This window comes from Haliotis asinina, chromosome 14 (genome assembly GCF_037392515.1).
Source record: "Haliotis asinina isolate JCU_RB_2024 chromosome 14, JCU_Hal_asi_v2, whole genome shotgun sequence".
Classification (NCBI taxonomy): Eukaryota; Metazoa; Mollusca; class Gastropoda; order Lepetellida; family Haliotidae; genus Haliotis; species Haliotis asinina.
The window spans coordinates 45,973,803-46,000,985 of NC_090293.1; the positions used below are offsets into that span (position 1 = coordinate 45,973,803).

Below are 27,183 nucleotides of genomic sequence, written 5' to 3' on the forward strand. Positions count from 1 at the left end.
GTCTTCCAGTGAGTGTGCGGAATTCTATATTGATGGCAGGGGCCGAGTTAAACCTATCGCGTAGAGCAATTAACGTAATGAGACGATCCTGTCGTTGTGTCGTTGATTTTGGTCTACCACGCCCAGGTCTCGTTGCAACCCCACCCGTTTGACGGTACTTATCCCACAGGCGTGAAATTACACTTTTTGATTTTCTCATCTGCCGGGCAACTTCACATAATGATGTCCCCACCTCTATCATCCCCACAATTCTCCATTTTGTTGCTTCACCGAGATACTGCCTCGGAGGCATTTCTGTCAGTAAGTGTCCATCTCTATTGCATTAGTGATTGCGACTTCTCCAGTACATTTACAGGAGTTAACTTCTGTATGCACGTGTAGCACGTGCTGGGCATGCATTATGCGAAATTCCATTGTCATTGGATGTTGCGTTTGGTAGATACGCCACGATAACGGACCCTGTCACAGTCAAAGTCATCTACATTCAATTTCTTGGTTCCCTTGATACATTTGACCTTCGTCATTTTAATGCATATCATTGTTTTTCACCTCCAGGTGATAGGGCCACTGACGGATCATCCATTCTAGTCAGTCAAAACGTTATTCAAAGCCCTTTTCCACTTATTACTAATATGCAGGCTGTTGCAGAGAGAATTACTTCACATGTAGCGTTTACGTTATGCTCTCACTATATTTCGCCGTCTTCGACGTTTGCCAAAACTGATCTTCAAGCTCTATGTGACCAACTCCCAAAGCCCTATATTATAATGGGAGATGTAAATGGGCACAACCCACTCTGGGGTAGTGTAAATACAAACACTAAAGGTAAATTGTTGGAGGACTTCTGTTCTGACAATGATTTATATATTTATAATGATGGCTCCAGCACATATTTACACCCTGGTACAGGGACTTATTCTGCTCTCGACTCGTCACTCACAAATTCAGAACTACTAAATGAATTCGAATGGTCAGTCCACGATGACCTCTGTGGAAGTGACCATTTTCCTACCATATTAAAAGCTGTAACTCCATCTGATGTTCCTCCATCATCAAGGCAGAATTTTAAAAAGGGCTTTATATGAAACACTGTGTGCTGCAAAACTTAAACCTGAACGTTTTATTGACGTTCCTGACGCTATTAAATGTTTTTCTGATGAACTGAATTCCATAGCTGATGAGTGTATACCAAAGTCCCTTGCAGTTCCACATATTCGAAAACCATGGTTCAGCGATGAATGCAAACAAGCTAGGAAGGCATGGAAAAAAGCAGAACATTATTTCCGTCGCCATCCTATGGTGCATAATTTAAATAAATTTAAAATTTTAAATGCTAAAGCGCGGCGTACTTTTAAACAGAACAAATGCCAATCTTGGCAAAATTATATATCCAAAATAAATTCATGGACACCCATGTCCAAGGTATGGAACATGGTCCAGAAAATTAGGGGTAAAGGTACTAAATCTACTGTCCACTTACTGATAAATCAGATATTGCGAATAAACTGGGCGAAAGTCTCGCTGAACATTCTTCCTCTTACAATTATATACCTAAATTTCAGCAATATCAGAAACAAGAAAAGAAATTTCAATTCTGATAATGGGGAAGATTATAATGAAACGTTTTCTATTCATGAACTCCATACTGCTCTTGATCAAGCTCATGACACTGCTATAGGAGCTGATAACATACATCATGTCTGATCATTACAATCAGGATCAGGGTGTTCCACAAGGCAGTCTTTTGTCAGTGACACTTTTTAGTATAAAGATAAATATATAGTTTATCAAAAGTTTTAAACGATTCAGTTGATGGATCGTAGGAAAGATATGCGTACTATTGAACGGCAACTGCAGCTGTGTTTAAACAAAATAGATAAATGGTGTCTTGAAAATGACTTCAAATTTTGTAAATCAAAAACCAATTGTATACATTTCTGTCGTAAATATAAACCTCATAAAGACCCAGAACTATTTCTAAGTGGCACCTCTGTCAAAGCTGTCAAAGAACTTCACCTATTGGCAGTCTCTACGTTGAGGCCGATGAACCATTTCTTACACACCGTCGTATTAAATTATCCTTACAATACATTACTAAATTACACTCTAATGACTCTAACCCTGCATATAACTGTGTGTTCAATCCCCTTTATGAGGATGTGTACGACGAGAAGTCTTCCCTTGTTCCACCTCCAGGGCACAGAATTAAACCCGTTCTTTCTTCGGCCTTCATTCAGCTGGAACACATAGCTCCCTCCCGTCTTCTTTGTTCTCCTCCTTGGCAGATGGTTAGGCCACAAGTTGACCTAACATTAACTACATTTAAGAAATCAGAAACGAATGAATTACATGAGTATAAACAAGAATATAATCAATTGAAACATAAATATAGCAATTATAAATCCTCATTTACAGATGGGTCCAAGGACGGTGCCGCAGTGGCTTGTGCCACTGTCACTGGATCCAGAACAATATCTTCTAGATTACCAGATAATAGTTCTATTTTTACAGCAGAAGCTGACGTCATAGCTCTTAAATATATTCAAAGACACCATAAACGTAAGCAATATATAATCTATTCAGACTCTCTTTCTTGTCTTCAGGCGATTAAAAATTTATCATGTAAACATCCACTTTTAATTGACATTATTGAATTGTATAATAATCTTGCTAATGGCCAATACGACATGGTCTTCTGTTGGTTGCCTAGCCATGTAGGCATTTCAGGTAACACAATGGCCGATCTTGTTGCCAAGGGAGCACTCAACATCTGTGACACCACTTCTTATTCCATACTCTGATTACAAAGCGAGCATTGGAACTTATATGATCTGATGCAAAAGAAGTGGGACATCCAAGTAGGTATAAATAAATTACATGAAATAAAACCGTATATTGGTAACACCTACTTAGGCTGTCAGCCCAGATTTGAAGAGGTTATTTAATGTCGTATACTAGATATACTCATGCATACCTTTTAAAAGGTGAGGATCCTCCATTTTTTATCTCTTGTGATGAGAGAGTCACGGTCAAGCATATTCTGCTTGGCTGTGTTGAATTCTCCATCACAAGGGATAAGTATTTTACAGTTAAAACAATTAAGGATCTTTTGCCAGCGTTAATTCTCATTTAATTATAGAAAAGAAACTGATTTTTGGTTGAATTTTGAACAGTATGTTCTGTAAATAAATGTTTTTTGATGATTGGTAGTTTGGATTAGTAACTTGAAGTGTTGGTGGCTGTACCCTCAAAGGGGGTTGAAGTATAATAAAATTATTGTCCTCCTGAGAGGGTACGTAAGTCCAAAAACATTCACAGTAAATTTAAGTCTACCAGGTTTTTAATCGTAGTATTCATGTTATTTTAATTTTGGGTTAACTTTTCGTACAATCGCCAGCAGCTGAAGGGATAGTGCAAATCCAACTAGGGTCCATGTAGGTAGCAACGGTACTGTAAGTCCCCATGGTCCCTAGTGTGGTGATACACCTTCTGTTGTTGACGATCTATAGTCTGTTTTTACATTGTATTGTCTAAATAGTGATATTAGTTTTAACTTTCCATGCTAGGTTTAATTGAAATTCTGATATTCTAGTTGTTTTACTGTCCTTTGTTGACAAATTTTACCACATGCATATATTTCATTTAAATGTTCTGTCACGTATGGTGGCTGATTCGGGCCATCGCTTTATCGCCCTGTAAAATCAAGGCGACATTGCGACAAAGCGATAGCACGACACGACATTGCGATACGCCGACACGATATAGCGATATTGCGATACGGCCAGAAAACGAAATAGCGAAAACCTGACACGAAATGGCGATATCACGACACGAAATGGCGATATCACGACACGAAATGGCGATAACTAGACACGAAATGGCGATATCACGACACGAAATGGCGATATCACGACACGAAATGGCGATAAAACTGGGCGACATTGCGATATGGCGATAACGCGAAAAGGCGACATTGCGATATAGAGACACGATATGGCGATACAGCGACATTGCGATATTGCGATATTGCGATATTGCTTCCTTTCCATTTATGAAATATGGAAAAGCGGGTAAGCTGATTCAGTTTTAGAATGTGAGATAAACGCATTTGTAAAAACATCCAGTTTACAGAAATAGCTATAGCTCATCCAAAAGCACGATGAGTGATGACATATTTCAAAGTGTGATAGTTGTGCAGGCCATGGTCATGCTAACTTTGTAGGCTATAGGATTTCACCAGAACGGATTTGGCATCATACCGTGCCTTTTTTCTTCTTCTTTACGAAATGAAAATATGATCATAAAGAAAAGTTGTAGAAGATTTTATATTCTTATATCTATAAATAAGATAATATTACATTGTACACTGAATTAATTTCAGTAAGTATAGTAAGTCACTCTCAGAATTTAAAGAACTTAAAGCAAAATATATTTGACGACGAATACAGTATTGTGGACCCACTGATGACCTTCAGCGTTTGAGGAGACAGCCCAATTAAACAGTCCGAGATACAATATTACACAATATTAGATTAAACAATTTGGTACAAAATTGGGTGGAATTGACTTTAGTTTAGGTTTGTTGGGGATAGAGCAATAGAATTTTACTGGAAAGGTACAATTTACGGGGATGTAAATGTTTTTTTGGGTGAAACATCTAGTTGATAAAATACAATGTATATGATTAATGCACATGGGTTTCAATCTGTCTCTACAGATATTTATGGATTAAGAAAGTGTAGGTCTTGTAGTTGTTATAGCATGATCCCTCTGGTAAACGATTTGGAAACAAACAGATAAAAACATGTATGTTTGTTTGTTTGTTTGCTTTCTGACCATGTCAGTGTTGTATTTGAATGGTGGGGTGGTTATTACTATTTAAAACGTACCTCTTATCTCTTATCTCTTACCATCAGTGTAACTGCGGCGTCATATTACCACTAATTAAAGAATAATGGAACAACGTCGACACATTGTTCCATACATAAGGACAACAAATATTGCACTAAATGTAGAAATGTTTGAGATATTTACCGATTTTCTCTAAATAGACATTAGCAGGGCTGGGTGTTACCAAAATGTTCGTATAGCCATGTTTTGTGATATACGTCGTCGTACTGCAATATGTATTGCAATACATTGTGAAAGTGGAACACATGGTTTAAGGTCATAAAATTATTGTTACATTTCTTTTGAAACAATGCCACTAGTCAGTTGCTAATCAGGTGTGATTGTAGGAGAGATCAAATGAACATGTTCCTGAATGCTTTGCTCTAATGTTTGGAACTCGAGTCTCAGTTTGGACATGATAATTTGGAAAAAGCGCGTGGCAATAATTAAAGTATTTATAGCTCTGAAAATGAGAGTGTAATAAGTAATATATAATTTAAATTTAGACAATAACTCTGCCGATTTACATTTTCGTTCAGATTATTGTAGCCTTGTATGACTAATGGAAGAAGAGAGTGTTATAGTGTTAAACTCGTCCAGTTGTTTTTGTTCTGGCTGTCTTGAGTATCTTTGGCATTATGAAGGAAATAGTGAGTATTTTTACCCACTTCTTGTGGAGCTTATCTTGTTAAGTACTCTGGCGTTAGACATGTACCATCTTATGAAAAATAAACAATTTATGATTCTTTCTCCTTTGGAAGAGAGATGGCATACATGTTTCTTCGTCATTTGTTTAATGACTGATACCCATGATGGCCTCCCTTTAGGTACGATGAGCATCAAGGTGTAATCTTTCTAGTACTGATCCTTGTTCTTGGGATCAGTTGTCCCAAATGAAGTCACAGTATTCAAAGACAGGAAGGAGGAATGATATATACAGTCTTTCTGTTTAGTTTATTAGTGCATATTTAAGACTCCAAAAGCAATATATTACAGGACTAGTTTCTTTACCTGATATTGGATTTGCAAATTCTATATACCATTGCTTTGAAATCGTAGCCCTAAATGTTTATGATAGTCATCCATCATTAAATCTGTTTTCGCTCTAGGTATTGCCTTTCAGTGAATAACGTTGTCACTGGTTTTGGGGGACTAAACGGCACCTGCAATTCATTTCTTCATTCAGACAGATTAGTAAGATCACTGTTCAATATTCTTGGTGCATCGGTGGGTTTACGTATGATTATGTAAAGGGAGGTATCATCAGCAAATAAAAGTATGTTGCTTGATACCAATAAGTGATTCATTTATCTAAACAAGGAACATAAGAGGACCCAGTACGCAGTGTATTAATATATAATGATGTAAAGGAAATACGAATATTATTAGTAGTTTGGCTACATCACAAAAATGGCAGATCGTATCGGGTGAACCGGTTCGCGAAAAGTGTACCGCAATATATAGTACTGTGAAGCTCGTATGGCAATATAACGGTTAAGCGGTATTATCGGCCACGTGCACAAATTAATCATTGTCGTACTTTAAAACGAACTTCTAAGCTACAACCAAATCGAGAAAGTGTTAACTTTAACAAGTAAAAGATAAGGTTCTGATTTTAAATAAATACATAAATAAATAAATAAATAAATAAACATGAGATATTACCAGAATGCACACGTAAAGCACGTTCTTCATCCAGTATGTACCAGTCGGCGGCAGGATGATGTGCTGTGAACGAGCCTAGCACATTGAGGTATACTAGTATATTTCAAAATTGCACTTTGTGCATTATGAACTGATAAAAATCATGACATTAGTACTAAACATTAACTTGACACGGCAAGACGTAGACTTTCGGAAAACGGGAAATCAGCTTCATCCTTTTGTGCACATTACCATGGCCACACATAATTTTAAATGTCTGTTTCCAAATCGTCTTCCAGAGGCATCATGCAATAACAACTACAAGACCCAGACTTTCTTAATCTATAAATGTCTGTAGAGATAGACTGAAACCCATGAACATTAATCATGTACATTATTTTTTATTAACCAGATGTTTAATCCCATACTCCACATATTAGATTCTAAAAGTGAATAAATTTATCCACTTTTCCACATTTCACAAATGGAAAGGGAGCAATATCGTCATATCGCAATGTCGCTGTATCGCCAAATCGCATTGTCGCTGTATCGCTATATCGCTGTGTCGCTATATCGCAATATCGCTGTATCGCTTTATCGCAATATCGCTGTATCGCCATATCGTGTCTCTATATCGCAATGTCGCCTTTTCGCGTTATCGCAATGTCGCTGTATCGCCATATCGTGTCTCTATATCGCAATGTCGCCTTTTCGCGTTATCGCCATATCGCAATGTCGCCCAGTTTTATCGCCATTTCGTGTCGTGATATCGCCATTTCGTGTCGTGATATCGCCATTTCGTGTCTAGTTATCGCCATTTCGTGTCTTGTTATCGCCATTTCGTGTCGTGATATCGCCATTTCGTGTCGTGTTATCGCTATATCGTGTCAGGTTTTCGCTATTTCGTTGTCTGGCCGTATCGCAATATCGCTATATCGTGTCGGCGTATCGCAATGTCGTGTCGTGCTATCGCTTTGTCGCAATGTCGCCTTGATTTTACAGGGCGATAAAGCGATGGCCCGAATCAGCCACCATAGTCACGATATGGCTGAGATATTGCCAATGTGACGTTAAATTCTAACTCACTCACTCACCCGAATTCATTACTCTCAGAATAAAAATTGCCCAAGGTGTAATTTTGTTTTGTTATGAAATGTAAACCACTTATGAAATGCGCCGAATAAAGACTGGTCACTTTCTTCTGGTTAGAGGCACCAAAGTGATGTCGATCGCACACCTGACGCACCTCCGACGAATGCCAAGCGTATTCCCGATTTATTAAAATTCGGCTGTTTTCCGTTGTTCTCGTTACAAGTACAGATTCCATAGCGTGAACATCACCCTTTTGTCAGCATGGATGTGTACCATGGATATTGGGCATGCACGCTATGTGTACGCTGAGCGTTGAAATAAGTACAATAAGTACAGTTTTGTGCAATTATTCATAATACGCTTTGAGTTCATTCAGCGTGAGTTGTATCTGTGTTGCAAGTACGTTATGGTGATGCCTTGTATACGCGCCTCATTGCTGCAGCAGGGAGATCAGCGTATTGCCGCGTATTGCCTGCGTAACAACGTACGCAGCGCACACGCACTGGGCGTACTGTGAGTACGCACAAACGGACATAGCTCTTTGCACAGTTCATGTTCACCCATTTCCACGAGGGTTTAATTGGTCATTTAATAAACAATCATGAAATAAGCTGGTTGTACACGCCCCTCTGGATCCGCCTATGGTATGCAGGTGTATATAAAACATACACACAAAAGGATTGGATTGCATATGAGGTGCGTGTTGTGCATACGACTGTGCATGAAAGAAATGTCAATGCGCAATTTATAAAGAGTTAGGATACGCAGAACTGCCATCACAAGTGAAACACTTTAACCTTTGTATACGCCGCCATACGTATTTCTCAGTAAGTACTGGGCTGTGTGGTTAGAGATCAACCAACATTCCAAAAGTCTGACACCAAACGTGCTGCCCAATAGTTAGTTAAAGTACACCATTGCGTACATAGTATGTCCGTCTTTTCTCAAATCGAAACACATCCGATCTTTTCCCTGCGACGGACGAATGCTGCCTCTGAATCTATCCCTAAATGACCCAACGTCAGGTTGAAGCTCCCGATCCGCGATTTCATTACGGATCCGATGTTAGAGAGTAATCTTGGCGCCTGATAGAAGGATCCGATATTAGCGATTGCTAGCGGTTGCGCGCCATGGTTTACCAAACTCAGTTATGTCTCAGCTTTACCTGACGGTCCATCCAACGTATGAAATACTATGATTGTCAATCGACGATCAGTTAAGTGTTTATGGTCAACAGAGAGGCTCGAGCTTCCACACAAACAACTATTTTCTGCGCTCTCAGCGTGGTGCCCGACAAGCGTCAAAATTACCGACGAAGTGATCCGAAATAATTCCTCCGTTTCGGATCCACTCGGAAACGATTGGGCTGCATCGTGATTTCAGACACAAAGGAACTCGGGCAGCGTTCTTCTGGCGATTTTGGTTAATGATATGATATATGTTGGTCAATGACATATTTCGGATCTCGCAACTCTAAAGTTCTTGTTATATAGATCATGCTTTGAGATTTCCGATTGAATGTCATGGCATCATATGATATTAATGTCCATACATTATACCTGTGTTGATTGCGTTCATCACCATACTGAGAAAATCACTTCAAGACGGAAATGAGTACTGCGTATGCTGAAATGAAATCGAAATTGAAAGCTGCTCAATGACTTAAAGTGAAATAGGAAAGTAATAGGAAAGTAGGAAATATCGTATACTAAAAGCTGTACGTATACGTTTGGAATGTTTGGTCTCACTCCAATCCGGGTTTTTTTTGTTCGCCTAAATTTGATAACTGCTGGTGAAGTGCATATTTTCGGATAGCTTGTGAGTTTCGAATTCCTGAAGATGAACCTAGAATGTGTGTCAGTGTGTATACACCTGTAGAATTGCAGACTGGTATTTTCGGACCACATTCACTCTGTTTTCTTCAGTGCAGATCGAGGACGTATTTCTGAAATTGAATCTATCACGTAGCATGGGTAGTTTCTATACTGATCATCGATCTCAACAAGATTTGTACATTTTCACACATATGGCCTCGTGTGAAATATATTATTTGCAAGTTTATTCAATGTAAGACGTTCAATACTTTAGGCAAGCAATAAAGCTGAGGAGCACGAAAATGTTTGTAGAGCGAAATAGCTGTTATGACTCGTTACTAGTATTATGACAGGCAGTTCCAGGTTATTACAAAATGGAAAGATCAATTGGGTGTCTAAGACAAAGTTTCTTTTGTATAAGTAATGACTTAAATATGTATGAGAAAAACAAGAAGTATACTTATTAGATTAATTTGTATTCTGAATTTCTTTAACAAATAGTTCAAAGATGTCTATTTATTCATCACTTAAAACTATGCTTGAAATTGATTCATATTTTTCAGTCATTTCACCTGATAAATTTCACTGTAATGATTTTAGCATGTTTGGATACAATTCCTATACACTCCATACAGTGACTGAAAGGTATAATATAACACCACCATGTTGTACTTGTATTTTTAAACAGGACTGTGTCGAAAGTGAACTCCATTTTTACTGGTGTGAACGATGAATGATTGTCTTTGGAAACCGGCTAAATACTATGTAAACCCTACTATTCAAAGTTCGACATATTGACGTCTTGTGAAAATGAGCATGTAATAGGAAATGAGCTGCATTCTTATACTGCACTACTTCTCATTTTACGACATTACAAAGTAACTGAAATAATACTACATGTACACCTATGTAATATGACTAGCTTGATGATACGTCCTTGTTTGATTTTGTGGGATTTATTTCTCTAAATTATAAGGCCAACATTGTGTAAATTAAGAGTAAATGACTCATTACCGTTTTGATTACATTTTCGAAAACACAATACTTATGGTGTCGTGACAGGTCCACGTTTAACATCAATAATTCAATAACGACGGTTCAACATTGTTCGCGTATTTCCTGGTTTAGCATATGTGGGTTCAGTAAATGGTAACTGTATTCTTATGAGACTAATTATGGTCAGATATCTTTTATTTCACTTTTCACCCTCGCTCACATTTGTGCTGAAAGTCGTTGTTTATATATTCGACTGCACGAATGAAGTGAGTGAGTGAGTGAGTGAGTTGGGTTAAACGCAGGTTTCAAAGTGTAATTGCGATGTGGGTCTCAGATACGACTCACGAACGAAGAACCTTAATCTGGACCGACCGAGATTCAACCCAGAATGATAGGTGTTTCGTGAGAGCAAGGGAAGCAACTCTAAACAGCGACTTCAGACCAGACAATATTCAAACCGACTGAAACAGTGGAAGAAAGGAAATGTCTTTTAAAAATATGTTTTGACATGCTTCAGTTATGCCTGTCTTAAGTAAATGTTAGTTAACAGTTGTCAACATCTATTTTAACATCCTGCCCGATTAATGCGCTTACATTTGGGGAAAACAGACAAAAAAAGAAAAACACATTAAGCAAAAACACCTCTCATATTAAAAACAATATGTCAACGCGCAGGGCTCTAAAATCACAAGCATAGCAAGAATTAGCCAAAGGCTATAATGTATGTTAATGTATGCTAATGTATGCTAATGATTCGCCTGTGACTAGTAATTTACATTGTTTACTATGTAGGACTAACACAGGCTCAAGGGTCACTCATAGATATTCATGCTCACATGGGGAGCTGACTTTGTGTGTGGCAGCCAGTGTATGGATATCCTCTGAAGAGGTGAGTAGTACTTGTATTGAGAGAAGGGACGTTGTCACTATTCAGGGAACGTTTTGTTTTGGAGCAGCCACATATTTATATATTCATCGCCCCCAGTATAAATACCTAACACAAAGGCATTGCAATGTGCCTATCCTCTTCCTACTAACTTGTGAACAACATGGAACATGTCATATTCACGATGTGTTGATGATGAATAAGGTTGGTTCTATGTTTTATAAAATTAAGCTTAGCTTGTCACCAAATTACTAAAGCACACTTATTTCAGAACCCTCTTTCTATAATCTAAGAAATCGAGATAACAACTTGCAACTTATCAACAACAAGACGACATTTTATGCAATCTAAATAAACTTAGTCTCAGTATTATTCGTTACACACTGAGTCCAACAAACCCAAGTAGGAGGTCGAGTCAGATAGCCTTGAGACTGACCAATCAGAACACAGCTTACCAAATCGCGAAAGTAGTCATTCGCTCATATCCTTTGAACCTTTACCTCGAAAAGGTTTGTAGCCGAACGATTCCGAATGCCCTTGAGCCTGTGATAGTAATACACGGTAGAGAAATATTCTCCTATTTGTCTCTTCGGGGTCATGCACATGGTGCATGCTACAACACTGTCAACGGTGAGTCAGCAGTCGCTGAAAATAGCGCTTTCGTCAATATTCGAGGATGTCAGCTTGCGGAAATATTAGCTAATGGTAAATATGCCATCAGAAAGCCCTAGGTGTATATACTTCAGGGGGAATATCTGTGCTTTTGCGGAATTTCGTTTGTTGAGGGATCAATATCAGTGACTGGGGAGTTTTTCTGCCAAACCCTAAACAGCAGCCGTTGTCTGATTGGTTAAATCCGTTCGGCCGTCTCGCCTTCGGGGGGTTACCTGACGCGACCTCCTACTAGAGTTTGTTAGACTCAGAAGAAGAGTGAAACGAATAAGACTGAGACTAAGTTAACTGACATTTTATGCAAACACCTTTCTTCCAGATGCTATCTGCAAAGGAACCCATTACCTTTAATAATATATGTTTTATGTATTTTTATTTCCCAAAGCATGTGTATATCACACAGATATCCGGACACATTTCAAAGATGATTCAAGGCACGAGTATAGCTGAGCAATTCAAATGCTGAGTCCTAGTATACGTAGTATGTGCATATACAATGATCCCCAAACATGCATGTTGATATATGATATCGTAAGTAGTGAGTGACTGTGTGTGGTTTTACGCCGCTTTCAGCAATATTCCAGCAATATTCACGGCGAGGGTCACCTTCACATATTGCGCCCATGTGGGCATAATGTATTGGTACAATGAACATACACATTCAGAAACTGCTGTGTGATACAAATATTCAAATGTTCATTGAAAGTCAGTATACATGACATTTGATTTTATAAAGATATTTAAAAATAAAAAGTGTTTGGGAAGGGTGTATATTAGGAGAAAGGCATAGAATTCTGCTGGTTCTACATTTCAAACAGCTATAATTTATTTTGTTGTTGGTATTTCTAAGCTGAACGCCAGAGAATAATCAGGCTCGATTTTTTGCATTTTACGGCAGTGCAGTGGTGAAAAATATATGAATTGACTGCTAAAAGAAGTTATGGCACCAGGTGTTCGAGAGAGGAGATTTACCTTCATGGTGTCCCGATCTATGCAAATGAGATACGATATCATGTGTCAGCAAAGTCAGCAAACTTGATCCCCGATCTCCTTAGCACCTCTTACTAACAGTAGTATAAGTAAGAGGTGCTAAGGAGATCGGGAGATCATTACTTATACAACTCGAACACCAGTTCTAACACGGATATTCACAGGTTTATTTTCTGTGTATGTATATGACACATTTACACGTTCACTTGTTGCCAGCCTGTAATTTTATATTGAAATACTGTTCATCATATAATACAGGAAAAATCACACATTTTCGACTACATTGTAGTCTTTGGCATATATACTGGCATATGACTGTGAACTCATTTCAGCTTGATATTGATGTTTGCCGAACTGGTTTCAAGTTGTGTGTAGGAAATTCATAAAAGCGCCCCAAGGGACATAACTGTAACAGGTTAGTTTGAAATAATGTTCGAACCGTAGAGGGTGGGGGAGTTGATTTAATGCAACGTTAATTCATCCGAACATTTTTATTTAACATTTAATCAAAATACGTAGTTTTTCGATGAAACTATATGGTAGCTTCCCTGAGTGTTGATAGTATTTTTAAGAGAAATACATTACGTGACTTTAGATATAGTACTTTAATGGCTGCATCTACCCCAGCAATCAAATGTGATTAACTATCGTTGGTATCTCAGGTACAAGGTGACGATGCCTTTGACAAAGTTATTGGACTGCAAAGGAAACCCCTACACTCTCCTGGACGTAGATGGAACATATTTTCCTCCCGATTTCAATTGGGAAACGTTGAAGAACATTGCCGACGTCAACATCCGTGACGACGATGTGCTGTTGTGTGGTCACGCAAGATCAGGTATCCATGGAAACTCCATTAAACCACAGCTTATACTTATTCTAGCCTATATGAATCTAGGGTACAAGGCATTAATAGTTACCAGAATCTTGTCATACTGATCATATATCTTCATGGTGTTCGACTAAAAGCAACAGATTACAGCAGGAGTGAGGTTAACACCCGTTGACTAGTATTCCAGTAATATCAAGTAAGCACTTTTTGTGGGAAGTAATCCCGAAGTATAGCTAGTCTGACTCAGTTAATCCATAGGAGCCTGTGGGTGTTTGTTGGCGAGTTATGTGTGATAGCATGGGAACAAATCCATCATCTAAAAGTAGTTTTGTGACAATTAGGATGTCGAAATCAAAGTTTGATGTGGGTTAAATATATTTTCAGGAACACATCTAACATTTGAATTGGTCCGTATGTTGCTAAGAGGAAAAGCGGAAGTTAGTCCTCACGAAAAGGACTCTCAGACTCTAGAAGTGCAACCGGAAGAGGTCCTGAGTTGTCTCCCTTCACCAAGGATTCTCAACACACATGTCCAGTTTCACTTGCTGCCAGCACAAGTGCGGAAGAAGAAAACTAAGATTATCTATTTGATGCGAGACCCCAGGGACGTCATAGTGTCTCGATTTGTTCTAACTTCTAACTATGAAGTGAAAGGCACAATGATGGGATTTGATGAATACCTGGTAGCTGCAGCAGAAGGAAAAGGTGTGTTGATCTCTTTGTTTGATTATTAGATTAACGCCACACTGAACAATATTCCAACTGTATGGCAATACTCTGTGAATAAATAAGGCTTCGCCTGACAGTCCTGTGATAGACCACCTGAGCATTGATATATAGAATCGGATACGGTGACATGTGTCAATCACGTCAGCGAGCCTGAGCACGCAGTCTCATTAGTCGCTTCTTACGACAAGCATGGGTGGCTGAAGATCAATTCCAACCCGGAACTTCTCGCCCCAGCTATTGGGAGATGGTCTATGAATAATCGAGCCTTCATCTGACAATCCAGAGTTAGACGTCACGACCTGCAGCCATTCGGACCGACTACTGAAATGACGAGTAAGAAGTCAGCAAGTGCAAATCAGAGATTAGCTTTCACTTGCTGGTACTTGTTCCACACGGGTGGTTTCCCGACTACTAGAAATTGGAAAAATGAACAAAGGAAATGTTGAAGGGCGAGATTTGTTTACAGTAATGCCCACGGACTGTGGAAAGTCTCTTCTATTGATGAGAGAGATACCCGATCATGGGCGCATTCAGGAATTGAGGAGTGGTTTCGAACCCCCTGGATCCGCCCATTCCGATGGTTTTAGCTCAGAATACCTCCTAGCGTACCTTTTCGAGATTTCATGATCAGAAAGCATATTCCGAATGTCACTTTCCCGGTATTTGTTCGATTCAGAAGTGTCGTTCAGAAGTAAGCCATTTTGGCCTGTGCCTAGAAGTTTGATCAGAAGTGCCGGGATATAATTTGAAAGAGATAACATTCTGTAGGTTAGCGAATTCAAACAGTTCAAAATCATACAGTTCAAAATTAGCACTGAGGCGTTCGGTAAGATAAATACATTGTTTACTGTACCCTGAGCCCCACGAGTTGATATACACTTGATGTCTGTTTATGCTCCCTTCTGGCTCAGGGAACATATACAACCATCCAGGATACATCAACCCATGTCTACTCGGGACCAGTGAGCAACTCATAACATACATAAAATTGTAGATATTGATGTACCCCTTGTGACAAGTGAACAACGTATAATGTCTAAATGGAATGGCATGATATGTGATTATCCCTAACAAAGTAACAAAGTAGAATAAGACCATGCCTTTTTACAATGTGTTGTAGTTGCCTGGGGCTCCTGGTTTGACGATGTTCTCTCCTGGGAGAAACTGATTCATGAGTCGGGCCACCCGGTGTTGATAGTCAGATACGAGGAGACAAAACAGGTATGATGATGACGACGACGTGTGTGTGTTTTTTGTTTTTTTTGTGTGTGTGTTTTTGTTTTTGGGGGTTTTTTTTCGGTTTGGTTTGGTCCTGTTGTTCGTGCTGGTGTTTTTATAGTCCCTACATGGTGCAGTGATGCTACTGCTGGCATTATTTAGCTTGTTCTCCGAATACTTGATGATATATCTGAATATATCAAGTAGCTTACGTTTTACGCCCAGCAGATCGTTTACTTTTATTTTAGAACTCTAAGCGACCGAACCCTTTCCTCGTCCATACCGGTGCTGTTAATGATGTCTCACCTTTATATTTATAACAACTAGGTTTATAATTGCAACTTGAGTCACTTATTTCTTAGAGTTTGGGTTATTTCAGGATCCCGTCCGTGTGATCAAAAACATTTCGGAATTTCTAAATATAGACTGTACGGATCAGCTTGTCCAGGACATAGCTGTACAATCCGACTTCACGAATATGAAGAGGGCAAAGGGAGATAATGCTGAGAAACGTGATGGTGACGTCATCCACTACAGAAAAGGTACGGTGAAGTTCCTGTTGCCTGCATAGTGCGTGAGTGAGAAGGAGTATGTTTTAAGCCACGTTTAGCAATATTTCATGCTCACTCAGGACGGAGACACCAGAAATGGGCTTCACACATCGTAGCCATGTGGGGAAGTGAAGCTGGGTCTTCAGCGTGACGAGCCAACGCTTGAGCAGCAAGGCTACTCAGCCGTCGTTATTGTAGGATAAGTCTTGGATGGCAGCCCAGTCTCATGTATGTATGGCCAGTTGAAAATCTGTGAAATTCTTGGTGATCGCGGTGCACGGTTCTGATTGGACAGTCGCAACATTGCAGTTACCTAATCATGCTGTAATTGTGGTCATGCAGTATAAATGTATTTCATCTTTACGTCTTTGATTCATCCGACAGTAACAATCAGTATTGACTGTAACTAACATCTATGTGTGAATTTAACAATATGTAAAATAATGTTCAAAATTGTCTCAAAAACATCTCTCTCTTACGTCAAACTCTCTCGCTCTCAATCAATATTTCTCTTACAATTACAGGAATCACTGGCGACTGGAAGAACTGGTTCACCGATGCCCAGACGAAATACTTCAATGACATTTACGCACAGAAAATGAAGCATTCCAAATTTTATGAATGGTACTTGTAGATGTATTTTGGCGGTGCTACGTCGATGCTGCGGAGACGCCTGTACAATACGCCAGCACAGCTTTGACGTTAAGCAAGTGCTGAGTACCCATTCTTGTGTCCTTTATTAGGTATGTTTAACACCGACTTCAGCACTATCACGACCAATTAGGAGTGGCCTTTGTACGCTAGTACCTCGTGTGAGTATTCGAGGCTGGAACGTCATGACGAGGACTTTCACTAGAAAGCATTATATTGACTTCAAGAGAATGTGTTGTTACTCGAGATTGTTCATGTTGACCTGAGATGCAAACACTGTACTGTGTTGGCAATTAGGCCAATCAACTTAGCAAAAATGTGAATATATCTCAAGATTGTTGATTATTATAAATTTTTGGAAAGAAAAGAAATACACATTTCGGAATTGTAGCCCCTTTTTGTGCTTAAAAAGATAATTTTATACGTTTTTATTCATGTGTGACTCAAAAGAAAGGTTTGTGGCAAGAAATATATTCTTTACCAACCATCCATGTAAGCTGCACAGAAAGGAAGTTGCTGAACTTAATTGCTAACTGTTCATGTAAACTATTCACTGACAAAAAGTCAAACGCTTTATCAATGCTGTGCATCTTAAATCGAAGATGAAAGTTGGTGAGCAATTATGGAAGAAAAGAATGAGTGGTAGTTTACCGCCCCAGAGAATTCTTTCAGCCATTCGTGGATTTTGTGAAATAATTTTGGGTTATTTATCAATGATTTTATAATTGTTGCGATTTTCAGCAGAAATGAAAGTATTGCTGTATGCATAGTAGTAATTATAGACAACTTTCAACTGTCTTTGTTTTAACCATGGGGGTAAACAAATGACTAATTTGACTGGTCTAAATGGTTGTCTGTCATTCGTCATTGCATATTGTAGTTACTGTATATCTTTTCAGTGAAAGATAAATATATATTTAATAATTACACACTGATTCTAATAATGCATTTGTTCTCAACCCGCGTGTTCAAGATCGCTGACTTGGTTGAGACGTCACCGCATCAGTGACCGACAAAGTTTCCAAATTTTGCTGGCCAGTCGCTCTAACTATGCCTGAAAGTTACCAGCCCACAAAATAATTCGCGACCCGGCAGTTTGGATGTAGAAAGTAAATAAATATTACAAAAAATAAATGAGAATAAGATATTTTTAATGAGACTGGTTTCATCATTAAGCTGCTAATTTGATTAACATTTTCCAGGCCTTAATCTTGCATGAATGAAAAGTGTATTACAACTTAACAAGTTGGAGAGATCGATACACACACACACACACACACACACACACACACACACACACACACACACACACACACACACACACACACACACATACATACATATATATATATATATATATTTTTTCAAAAGGACGTCATGAAAATTCACTAGACAGCCGTACCTGTGACTGTCTAGATTTTTTGGCCCGACTGGATATTTATTAGCAACGGACTAGCAGACCAGCGTCTATTTCGCATCCCAGTTGCGTAGATCGATGTCCCTGCATTTGATCACTTGATTGTCTGGTCCAGCCGCGATTATTTACAGACCGCAGCCATATAGCTGGAATATTGCTACGCGCATAAAAATCAACCAACCATTTGTTTTCAGGAACACATAACGCTGACAATATGTGTTGTTATTTTATTGATATTGATACAGAAGAATCACAATAAAAGAATTATATATTTTGAAGCTGATATTTATGAACATAATCAATAGTTTAAAAATCGATGAAAGCTTAACGAAGGTCTTCGGCTTGAAGTCGAGTCGTGGGTTCATTCTGGAGACCGACCTAGCAGTCGACGTTGTGAGCGTAGTCGCAGGTTTGGATGTCGTTGTTCCACTTCATGTCAGCTGGACATTCCTGCTGGTACACACGACCGCCGTCCACGCATATGACGAAGCTAGAGCAGTCCCGGGGGTGACGCTGGAACATCCCCAGCGAGGGGTCACAGCTAGTGACGGGAGGGATGGGCGGTGCAGTAGCGGTGAAGCTACAACCGTTGATGCTCGTGTCGAATATGGTGCCAGGCGCGCATGGCCTGCGGACAGCGACTCCGTTGTCGCATTGGTAGTATCGCGTACTGTCAGTGACGTGAGGGTGGAACTTGACTACCCCAGGGGGACAACGATCTGGAAATATTGTGTGATTTTATAGAAAGTAAATTACATGTGAACTTTTCATAAGAGACAATCAGTTAAAATATGTGTATTAATTATTCACAATATTATAATTTTGAAAATTGAGAATACGTTGACGTATTGATGTGTAGATATAGTTTGGCAAGAAATGCATGTGGACCCGGCGTTTGGAAATTTCTCTTCATCCAATGATCCAATCGATCTCAAACTTTGCAAGCGGATGTTTTGTCAGACGAGCTAATCATATTGTAAATCACCGATTTTATGCATTTGCATCAAGAATCTGCAACTGAGCGGCGATTTGCACTAAACCCGCATACGAAGCCCAAGCCAGATCTTCGCTATAACGAGCTTATGTTTTAAATACTAGACCAGATCTTCGCTATAACGAGCTTATGTTTTAAATACTAGACCACTCCGCGCCCAACTATCTGGATAAGTTAACCCAATAACGGCAGTCGCAGCTACATAATAGGCGAATGTTATCACTTCCAATTTTACTTCTGTGTAATGCTTTACCTCATTAGTCTTCAAAAATATTTTTAATGCACATAAATCAGTGAGTGAGTTGGGTTTTAACCCCATTTTTACTGCATTCAAGTTACATCACTTCACGTCACATTCGTGAGGGGAAAACCCAAAGTTTAGCAGGTCTCAGACATTTGGATTCGAACCCACAATCACACGTATAAATTTCTGGTGTTTCAAGGAACGCAAGTCTCCACAATACATTGGGCGTCAAAGACAACTGGCAACCTGTGATCCCTTGATAAGAAAGCCATCAAAATATATGTCGACGTAAATGTTGCTCACCGCCGCATTCGTCTGTGTTACATTCAGTTGTTCCGTTCTCCCTGTCGTTACCGCTGCAGCCAGCGCCACCAAACTGAGGCACGGGGTTGGTGCAGGTCCTCTTCCGGTGCTGGTTCATAGTCCCTCCTCCACACATGGCCGAACAGTCTCCACCCTTCCACGCCCCCCAGGCCGACCACCCACCGTCAACTTGAATGCGACAAAAAGATAGCAGTGATAACACTAGGGACGTGGTTTTTACGCCGCCTTTAGCAATATTCCAACAATATCAGGGCAAGGGACGCCAAAATGGCCTTCACACATGTGGAGAATCGAACCCAGGTCGTCGCCTTGACGAGCAAACGCCTTAACCAATTGGCTAACCCACCGGCCAGTAATAACACAAGTCGGAGATCCATATTGTTTCATCCATATTGTTCATGCTCTTCTCATCTCCTGCCCCAAATTCAAAATGTTTTTGAATAAATGAGCGACGTTTTTAAGAATTTTTAAAAAAATTACATCATTTGGTAATAAATTGAAGCCTGATATAGATCAGCTTCGAAAACAATGTTCAATAAAAGTAGAGAAAGAAAGAACGTGACTTGATTTTCTCCACGTGTTCAAGTGTAAGAGTGAAAGAAGTCAGATCAGTTCACCCATTTCAAGAGGCGGAAGAAAATATTGAGGGCTCTCGTTTAAAATGTATACTTAAATGATGTGTAATTTTGTTAAAATTTCCCTTTTCGCAAACACCTTATGTCACCAGTGATTTTTCATCCCTTCACCAAATGGAAAAAGATTCTGGGCATGGTCAAGAATGGTTTTGTACAAGGGCGTGCAAAAATAAAATTATAAATATGTACTTCAAATCTTTTGCGAGTCATTTCACATCAGAATCCTGAAACATTTCAAAATTCATTGATTTGTATATGTTGCTATTCTAAGATACTCTTAAGATTAAGAAGATCAATTGCGTACATGGGCTGCGCAGCAGAGGTCACGAACCAGTCACGAATTCTGGGATATCATCCGGGTACTCACGGGAGAGAAAACAATAATAAAAGTTTAAACCAGTCCACGGAAATTGCTCCGCATCAGCGCCCCTTTAAGTAGATCAGAATCTATGCGTCCAAAATATGCACGCAAAATACTTTTTTGCGTTTTTTTCATTATTTTTTAGCAAAGAAACGCAGGTTTCTGCGTTAACGCGAACACTGCAGTATTCTTTTTGACTGAAGTTTCATATTATGTGAGTGAGTGAGTTTACTTTTACCCCACTTTTAGCAATATTCCAGCAGTGTCACGGCGTGGGACACAAGAAATGGGCTTCACACGTTGTACCCATGAAAGGAATCGAACCCGGCTCTCGGCGTGACAACCCAACGCTTTAACCACTAAGCTACCCCACCGCCCTTATGTCTAGAAACATATAAACAAATATACATATTTCAATGTCTGATACAGATGTGTGTAGATGTATTAACCTTCAAACCTAAACGCCTATTCAAGTTATAATGTGAAAATATAAGTGTTTAGGAGATATATCAATTTACATATGAAGATATCAATTTTCTCCTTTCCACGTTGCAAACATTTACTTCAGCTATCACGACCCGTGAATATGGTTTATTATGGTAATTACAGCGGCCATTCTGATAATAACCACGAGGTAAGCAGGTGCACTGTAATATAACCTTTCGATATAAGTACCCGAGTTGTCTTGGATGTACAGAAAGAAAGGCAGGGGTAGAAACAAAACCACTGCCCGACATCCCAGTCCAGAGTTTTTGTTTTGTATTTGTTTTTGTTTCTGGTTTTTTTGTTTTGCTTTTGTTTCTGGTTTTTTATCTTTTATATTTTTTAATTTTTTTTGTTCGTTTGATTGTTTTGGGGGTTGTTTTTTATTTATTTACTTTTAATATATATTTATTTTGTAATTTTTTTTCTTCTCTTTTTTGCTTTTTTTTACAGCGCCACTGTACCGGAGCACACTATCAATTTTAAAGTTATTTCCAAACTGAATTGTCTTGTAAGAGAGGAATTTTCTTTTTAAACGGTGAGTCAATAAATAGATAACTCAATTAGTATAATATTTGTAATTTATATTCCGTTAAAACTTAATATCTCTTGCCATGACAGATTCCTATAGACATATGAAAGGACGTGTTCTTGAACATCGCCTGGATAGACCTGAATAACCCTACCACGGTTGTGCGAGTGAGTAATGATATCCGAAATTTTAATCCACAATGGTGTGTTTTCAAATCGTCTCACCCACTCCAAATATTTGTGGCACTGGCAGAATACAGTAATAACATTCAGTAGTAATGCAATAGTAACAATTTGAGAATCTTGAATGTCAACAGTAGAACACTGTAATTTAACTATAGGCGCACAAATAGATGTGAAGAGCAAAAGAATGCGCCTTCAGGAGCATTTGTTTACGAAACACATAATCCTGTTCTACCGGAAGAATACATCACTCAAACGCTTTGCATAAAAACATGGTTGTTGAAACCCTAACATTGAAAATGGCAGTAGTTCCTGAACACCTGACTTTCACACATCAATTCATAAAATGTTCACGAATATTTTTTCCTGATTTCTGATGATAGTGAAAACTGGGTATTCTTTTGCACTGGCGTTTTATATTCATGCGAAAACATGTTTCAGTGCTTAGTTTCTGATTCTAGGGAATTTTATATAATATTTCGATTAAACAATGAGTGAAAGAGTGACTTTAGCTTTGCATCGATCTGCACAACTGGGAAGCGAAGATCAGTGTCAAACCAAGTCAGCAAGCCTGACCATACAATCCCGTTAGTCGCCTTACGACAAGCACAGTCGCCTTTTATGGCAAGCATGGGTTGCTGAAGACCTATTCTATCCCGGGACCTTCACGGGTCAATATGAGAAAGAAATGAGAAAGACATAGAGAAACATTATGTGTTTTCACCAGTGTCATAGACACAAGGCATGTCGATTTTATGAACTTGACCTTCATGGGTACGATAAAACGGACCCTCACGCGTAGGATAAAACAGAAAGTATGACGTCGTCCGAACGTGGACGACGTGTACTCACTAGGGCAAGGTTGTTCGTTACAGTCGACGACGTCTACTTTACGGCACTCTCCCGAACACTGGCGTCCCCCATTCCTGGGGACCGGGGCGGTACAGGTGCGGTCCATAGTGATCTCCTTTTCACCCCCTCCACATGACACCGAGCACTGCGTCTCGCTTGTAGCTGACCACGATGACCACTGCCCATGGGCTGCAAATAAACGTTGTACCATGCATGTCGTTTTCCTTACCGTGCTTAGCTATGCTAATGGTCCATTTCTATGTATATATTAATTGTATTTTTTTTACATATTTTAAACTTATGTCGAATATTTTCATTATATTATAAAAAATGAAATTTTAATGTTTCAAAGAAATACATTATATGCACAAAATTGATTCGTCTGTTGTTTAACGCCTCTCTCAGCAATGTCTCAGCTGTAAAACGACGGTCTGTAAATAATCCGAGTCTTAACCAGACAAAAGGGTGACCAACATCATGAGCTTCGACCTACGCAACAGGGATACGATGGCATGTGTCAGCCATCATGGGTCTTGAAAACCAATTCTAGCCCGATTATTCAGGAGTTTCAGCATGAAAATATTCGTCAAACAAATGTTACGTGAGACTTACTACAGTCCTTGTAGCGCACCTCCGTCTTGTACCTGAAAAGGATGCAACCTTTCAACATTGGCATGTTTCATATTCTTCACCATGATCGATTATACATGAACACGTTAAAAAAGTCCCTTATCAATGCGATATTTCGGCTTACAATGATTGATATTTGTGTTTCATTGTCACAAATCCTTGAAGCATTTTATCTCTTTTTGTTTGCTCGTTTGATGTTGTGTGTTTGTGATTGTGATGTATTACAATATAAAACCCTAACATTTCAGATAATGCTAGATAAACTACCTATATGAATCAGTGTTACCCGTTTCTTTGATAAGAATATTCATGTATATGTTGATGTCATTTTCTTGTTAAAACAAACAACTTACAGCTAACACACGAGTCCCCAAACAGTGCGGGTGACTCAACATAGTACCAAGTTCTCCTAAGAAATACCAAGTTCTTACAAGTTCTTCCAAGTTCTCCCAAGTGATATCAAGTTTTCAGCATAGAGTGATAGGTTCTTCAATATTAGAGAGGACATTACAAACTGAAGATGACATTAAGTGACGACGATAATGACGACGACGACGACGATGATGATGATGATGACGACGACGACGAGTTACCTGTAGCTCCAGCACCTGCCCCAGCTGTACCAGCCACACCTGGTCCTGTACGCCTCCAGGTAGTACTGCAGGTATGAACACCTGTATGAAAAAGTGACTTAGGGTTAACGCCCTGCCGAAAGAGAATCTGGCAAAAACAACTGTACCTTCTGTGAGTGAATCCTGAATAAAACCACTATAATTACTGTTTCGGCATATCGGATAAACATTGAATGATTGTCTATTTGTCTTTTTGACGTTCAATCAGGCTTCAAGCCTTTCAACTTCTTTGGAACTTATCTGTTTCAGGTTGTCCAAAGCATTTGTTTTAATACGAGGCACAATCTTCTTGAATAAACAAGTTCCAGATTGGTTTAAACAGAGATCAGACCTGGTAAATATATTTTGAATATGCAAATATTGTTTTGAACATAAACGTGGATTTCTAACAGAGATACGTTAGAGATCCTGAAATCATTAGACTAACAGGGCAGTAACACGCTTTCGTAAGGTGTCTTCCCGCCTTGCCAAAGGCCGTGGTGTTGTTGCAAGGGATTAACACACTGATGCCTTGAATGAGCTTTCAGAAGTCAACAGAATCATCAGACGTGCAGACTAGATAGACTAGACGATGTATGGATTCGGGGTTTAGCAGATCGACCATCAGAAGCAATCGTCATTGATATGTTTGCGGACTATGTGACTGAGTAGTGGGCTCAGATGTAAGATCGTCAGACACAGGCCCAATCTGACACCCAGGACTCCCATATAACAAACCACCTTGAAGGATGGAACCACAAACTCGACAACACCATCAAGACACCCCATCCTAATATGCAGAGTTGCCAGTTCATCAGTGTCATCAAGACCGTGCTGACCAAGTATGATTTCAATCATATGACTCCTGGTCACAGGTAGACTAATACAAGAAGAAGAAATATCGAGACTTGCAGACTCAGCTCTAGACTCTAGACCAGGCATCGATATAACGAAACTGGCCTTTTAATGTTTGGTTATGCTGCATTTTTTTCAATATTTTTATTGACAATTATGTACATTCATTGAGTCAAAATTTCACAGAATACGATATGCATTTGTGTGTATTGGTAAATCCTGTTGTCATAGTCAATACTGTGAGAAATAGTTTAATTCATAAGGAGAATGGTCATTCGTTCTACAGCGCATTTCCGTACAGCTATGCTGGTTGATAAGTCATGGCACTACATTTACCACTACTGTAAGTAGTAGTGTTCATAGAGATAATACATTCTTTTTATAATGATATGATATAGGGTTGTACATATTGGCAAATCATGGGACCCGTGGAGTAGTAGTGTTGACACGAAGTAGGTAATTCATTATATACATAGATAACATAGGGAGTCGCGGCATCTCAGTCGAAGCCATGAGTGAGTAAGTGAGTGAGTTTAGTTTTACGCCGCACTCAGCAATATTCCAGCTATATGGCGGCGGTCTGTAAATAATAGAGTCTGGACCAGACAATCCAGTGATCAACAACATGAGCATCGATCTGCGTAATTGGGAACCGATGACATGTGGCAACCAAGTCAGCGAGCCTGACCACCCGATCCCTTTAGTCGCCTCTCACAAGCACAGTCGCCTAGTATGGTAAACATGGGTTGCTGAAGACCTACCCCTGGACCTTCACGGGTCCGAAGCCATGAGTAGTAATGTTCTCCATGGTAAATACATTGGTTCTACGAAAGGATGATATAAGCTTAGTTACAAGAGTAAGTACATTTATTCTACAAAACATATACACATGTGAGTCTTATTGCAGTTGTGAATAGGTACATTCAAATGTTACAGCAAAGGTTAAACATCGTACATGTTGAGAAGTCATGAAAGGTCAGTCCACATTGTGGACAATGATTGCCGATTAATGATATTCGTCAGGATAGGTTTTGTTTGTTTTGTTGTTTTGGGTTTTTTGGTTTTTTTGGGGTTTTTTTTTATTCTGAGAACACAACTTGCGCTTGAGGAATGGTGACGAGGGGTGTAGGGGTCTAAAGTGTAGGTTGAGATAATTAACTGCCACAGTCTACATCAGTCAGTACGGAATTTTCTGTTGAATAGGTTCGACTAATCGCAGAGCATAATACTTTTAACAATTTCAGGTGTCCTCACAATGAGCCTACACAAAGGCACAAAGTGCCAGTGTAGGCACTTTGACAAATTATAACACCCTTTCTCCCCCAATAACTACAAATAGCCCAGTCTAGAAAGCAGTTCAAATCATTTGGATATTCCACTCATTCCGAAACTGGTTTGTGCTGTGAGTGAATGAGTGGGTGAGTGAGTGAGTGATTGAGTTTGGTCTTTTTTCAGCAATATCATGGAGTAGGCACAAGATACAGACTTCACACATTGTGTCAATGTGGGGAATCGAACTCGGGTATTAATCTTGACGAGCATTTGGTTTAACCATCAGGCTACTGTGCCGAACCGCTTTTCGCTTAAAAGCATGCCATTGCTGAATTTTCGCCGTTCTTTTGCCTTTCATAGCTAAAAGAATGCGTTTCGGTGGATACCCGAGACTGGTTAATTTCTGGCCTTGACGTTTTATACTGGAGAATTCTGACTATAATTTATCCCTCACCATAAGCATGACTCAATTCTCACTAGTACGCGTGACTCGTTTACGGACACTCGATAGCCTGGCACAGCTTCAACACTGCGAGTACGGCGTAAAACAACATTCACTCACTTACACAGAAACAATTCCATGAAAGACTGATGTAAAAAACAACATACCTGTCTGCAGCGGAGATACTACCGACTGCAACAGCCACCAAGAGCACGACCGACACTGCGACGATGTCCCTCATTGTGAAAGGCTTTCACAAATGTACCTATCTCTCGCATTGCAAACTGTCCATTTATAGACGAGATAATTACAAAACAGAGTATTGAATTCTTCGAACTCATGTGCTTCTGACAAATGTCTACATTTCGCACGAGAGGTACGTAT

The 27,183-nt window shown here is 39.3% G+C and overlaps 2 protein-coding genes across 2 annotated transcripts; one reads left to right on the forward strand and one right to left on the reverse strand.

Moving 5' to 3' along the window:
- The first annotated feature begins 11,250 nt into the window (after positions 1–11,250).
- LOC137262115 (sulfotransferase 6B1-like) lies at positions 11,251–17,892 on the forward strand. Its single transcript, XM_067799894.1, has 6 exons — positions 11,251–11,325; positions 13,647–13,822; positions 14,201–14,521; positions 15,666–15,766; positions 16,143–16,305; positions 16,839–17,892. The coding sequence occupies exons 2-6, from the start codon at positions 13,660–13,662 to the stop codon at positions 16,946–16,948; spliced, it is 858 nt and encodes a 285-aa protein (XP_067655995.1). The 5' UTR covers positions 11,251–11,325; positions 13,647–13,659; the 3' UTR covers positions 16,949–17,892.
- A 705-nt stretch (positions 17,893–18,597) lies between these two features.
- Positions 18,598–27,064, reverse strand: LOC137262257 (hemicentin-1-like). The gene is made up of 6 exons (XM_067800063.1): positions 26,967–27,064; positions 24,213–24,293; positions 23,602–23,633; positions 22,990–23,178; positions 19,924–20,112; positions 18,598–19,101 (listed from the first exon to the last, which is right to left on the reverse strand). The coding sequence occupies exons 1-6, from the start codon at positions 27,038–27,040 to the stop codon at positions 18,761–18,763; spliced, it is 906 nt and encodes a 301-aa protein (XP_067656164.1). The 5' UTR covers positions 27,041–27,064; the 3' UTR covers positions 18,598–18,760.
- Positions 27,065–27,183: the final 119 nt, after the last annotated feature.

Bases quoted from the DNA above. Each gene is read 5' to 3' on its own strand.
- LOC137262115 (XM_067799894.1), top strand. From the start codon at position 13,660: ATGCCTTTGACAAAGTTATTGGACTGCAAAGGAAACCCCTACACTCTC. The intron at 14,522-15,665 runs GTGTGTTGATCT...AATGTGTTGTAG, and splicing joins AGCTGCAGCAGAAGGAAAAG to TTGCCTGGGGCTCCTGGTTT. The intron at 16,306-16,838 runs GTACGGTGAAGT...TTACAATTACAG, and splicing joins CGTCATCCACTACAGAAAAG to GAATCACTGGCGACTGGAAG.
- LOC137262257 (XM_067800063.1), bottom strand. From the start codon at position 27,040: ATGAGGGACATCGTCGCAGTGTCGGTCGTGCTCTTGGTGGCTGTTGCA. The intron at 23,179-23,601 runs GTAAGTCTCACG...GTTTATTTGCAG, and splicing joins GGTGCGCTACAAGGACTGTA to CCCATGGGCAGTGGTCATCG. The intron at 19,102-19,923 runs GTGAGCAACATT...CAATATTTCCAG, and splicing joins TAACACAGACGAATGCGGCG to ATCGTTGTCCCCCTGGGGTA.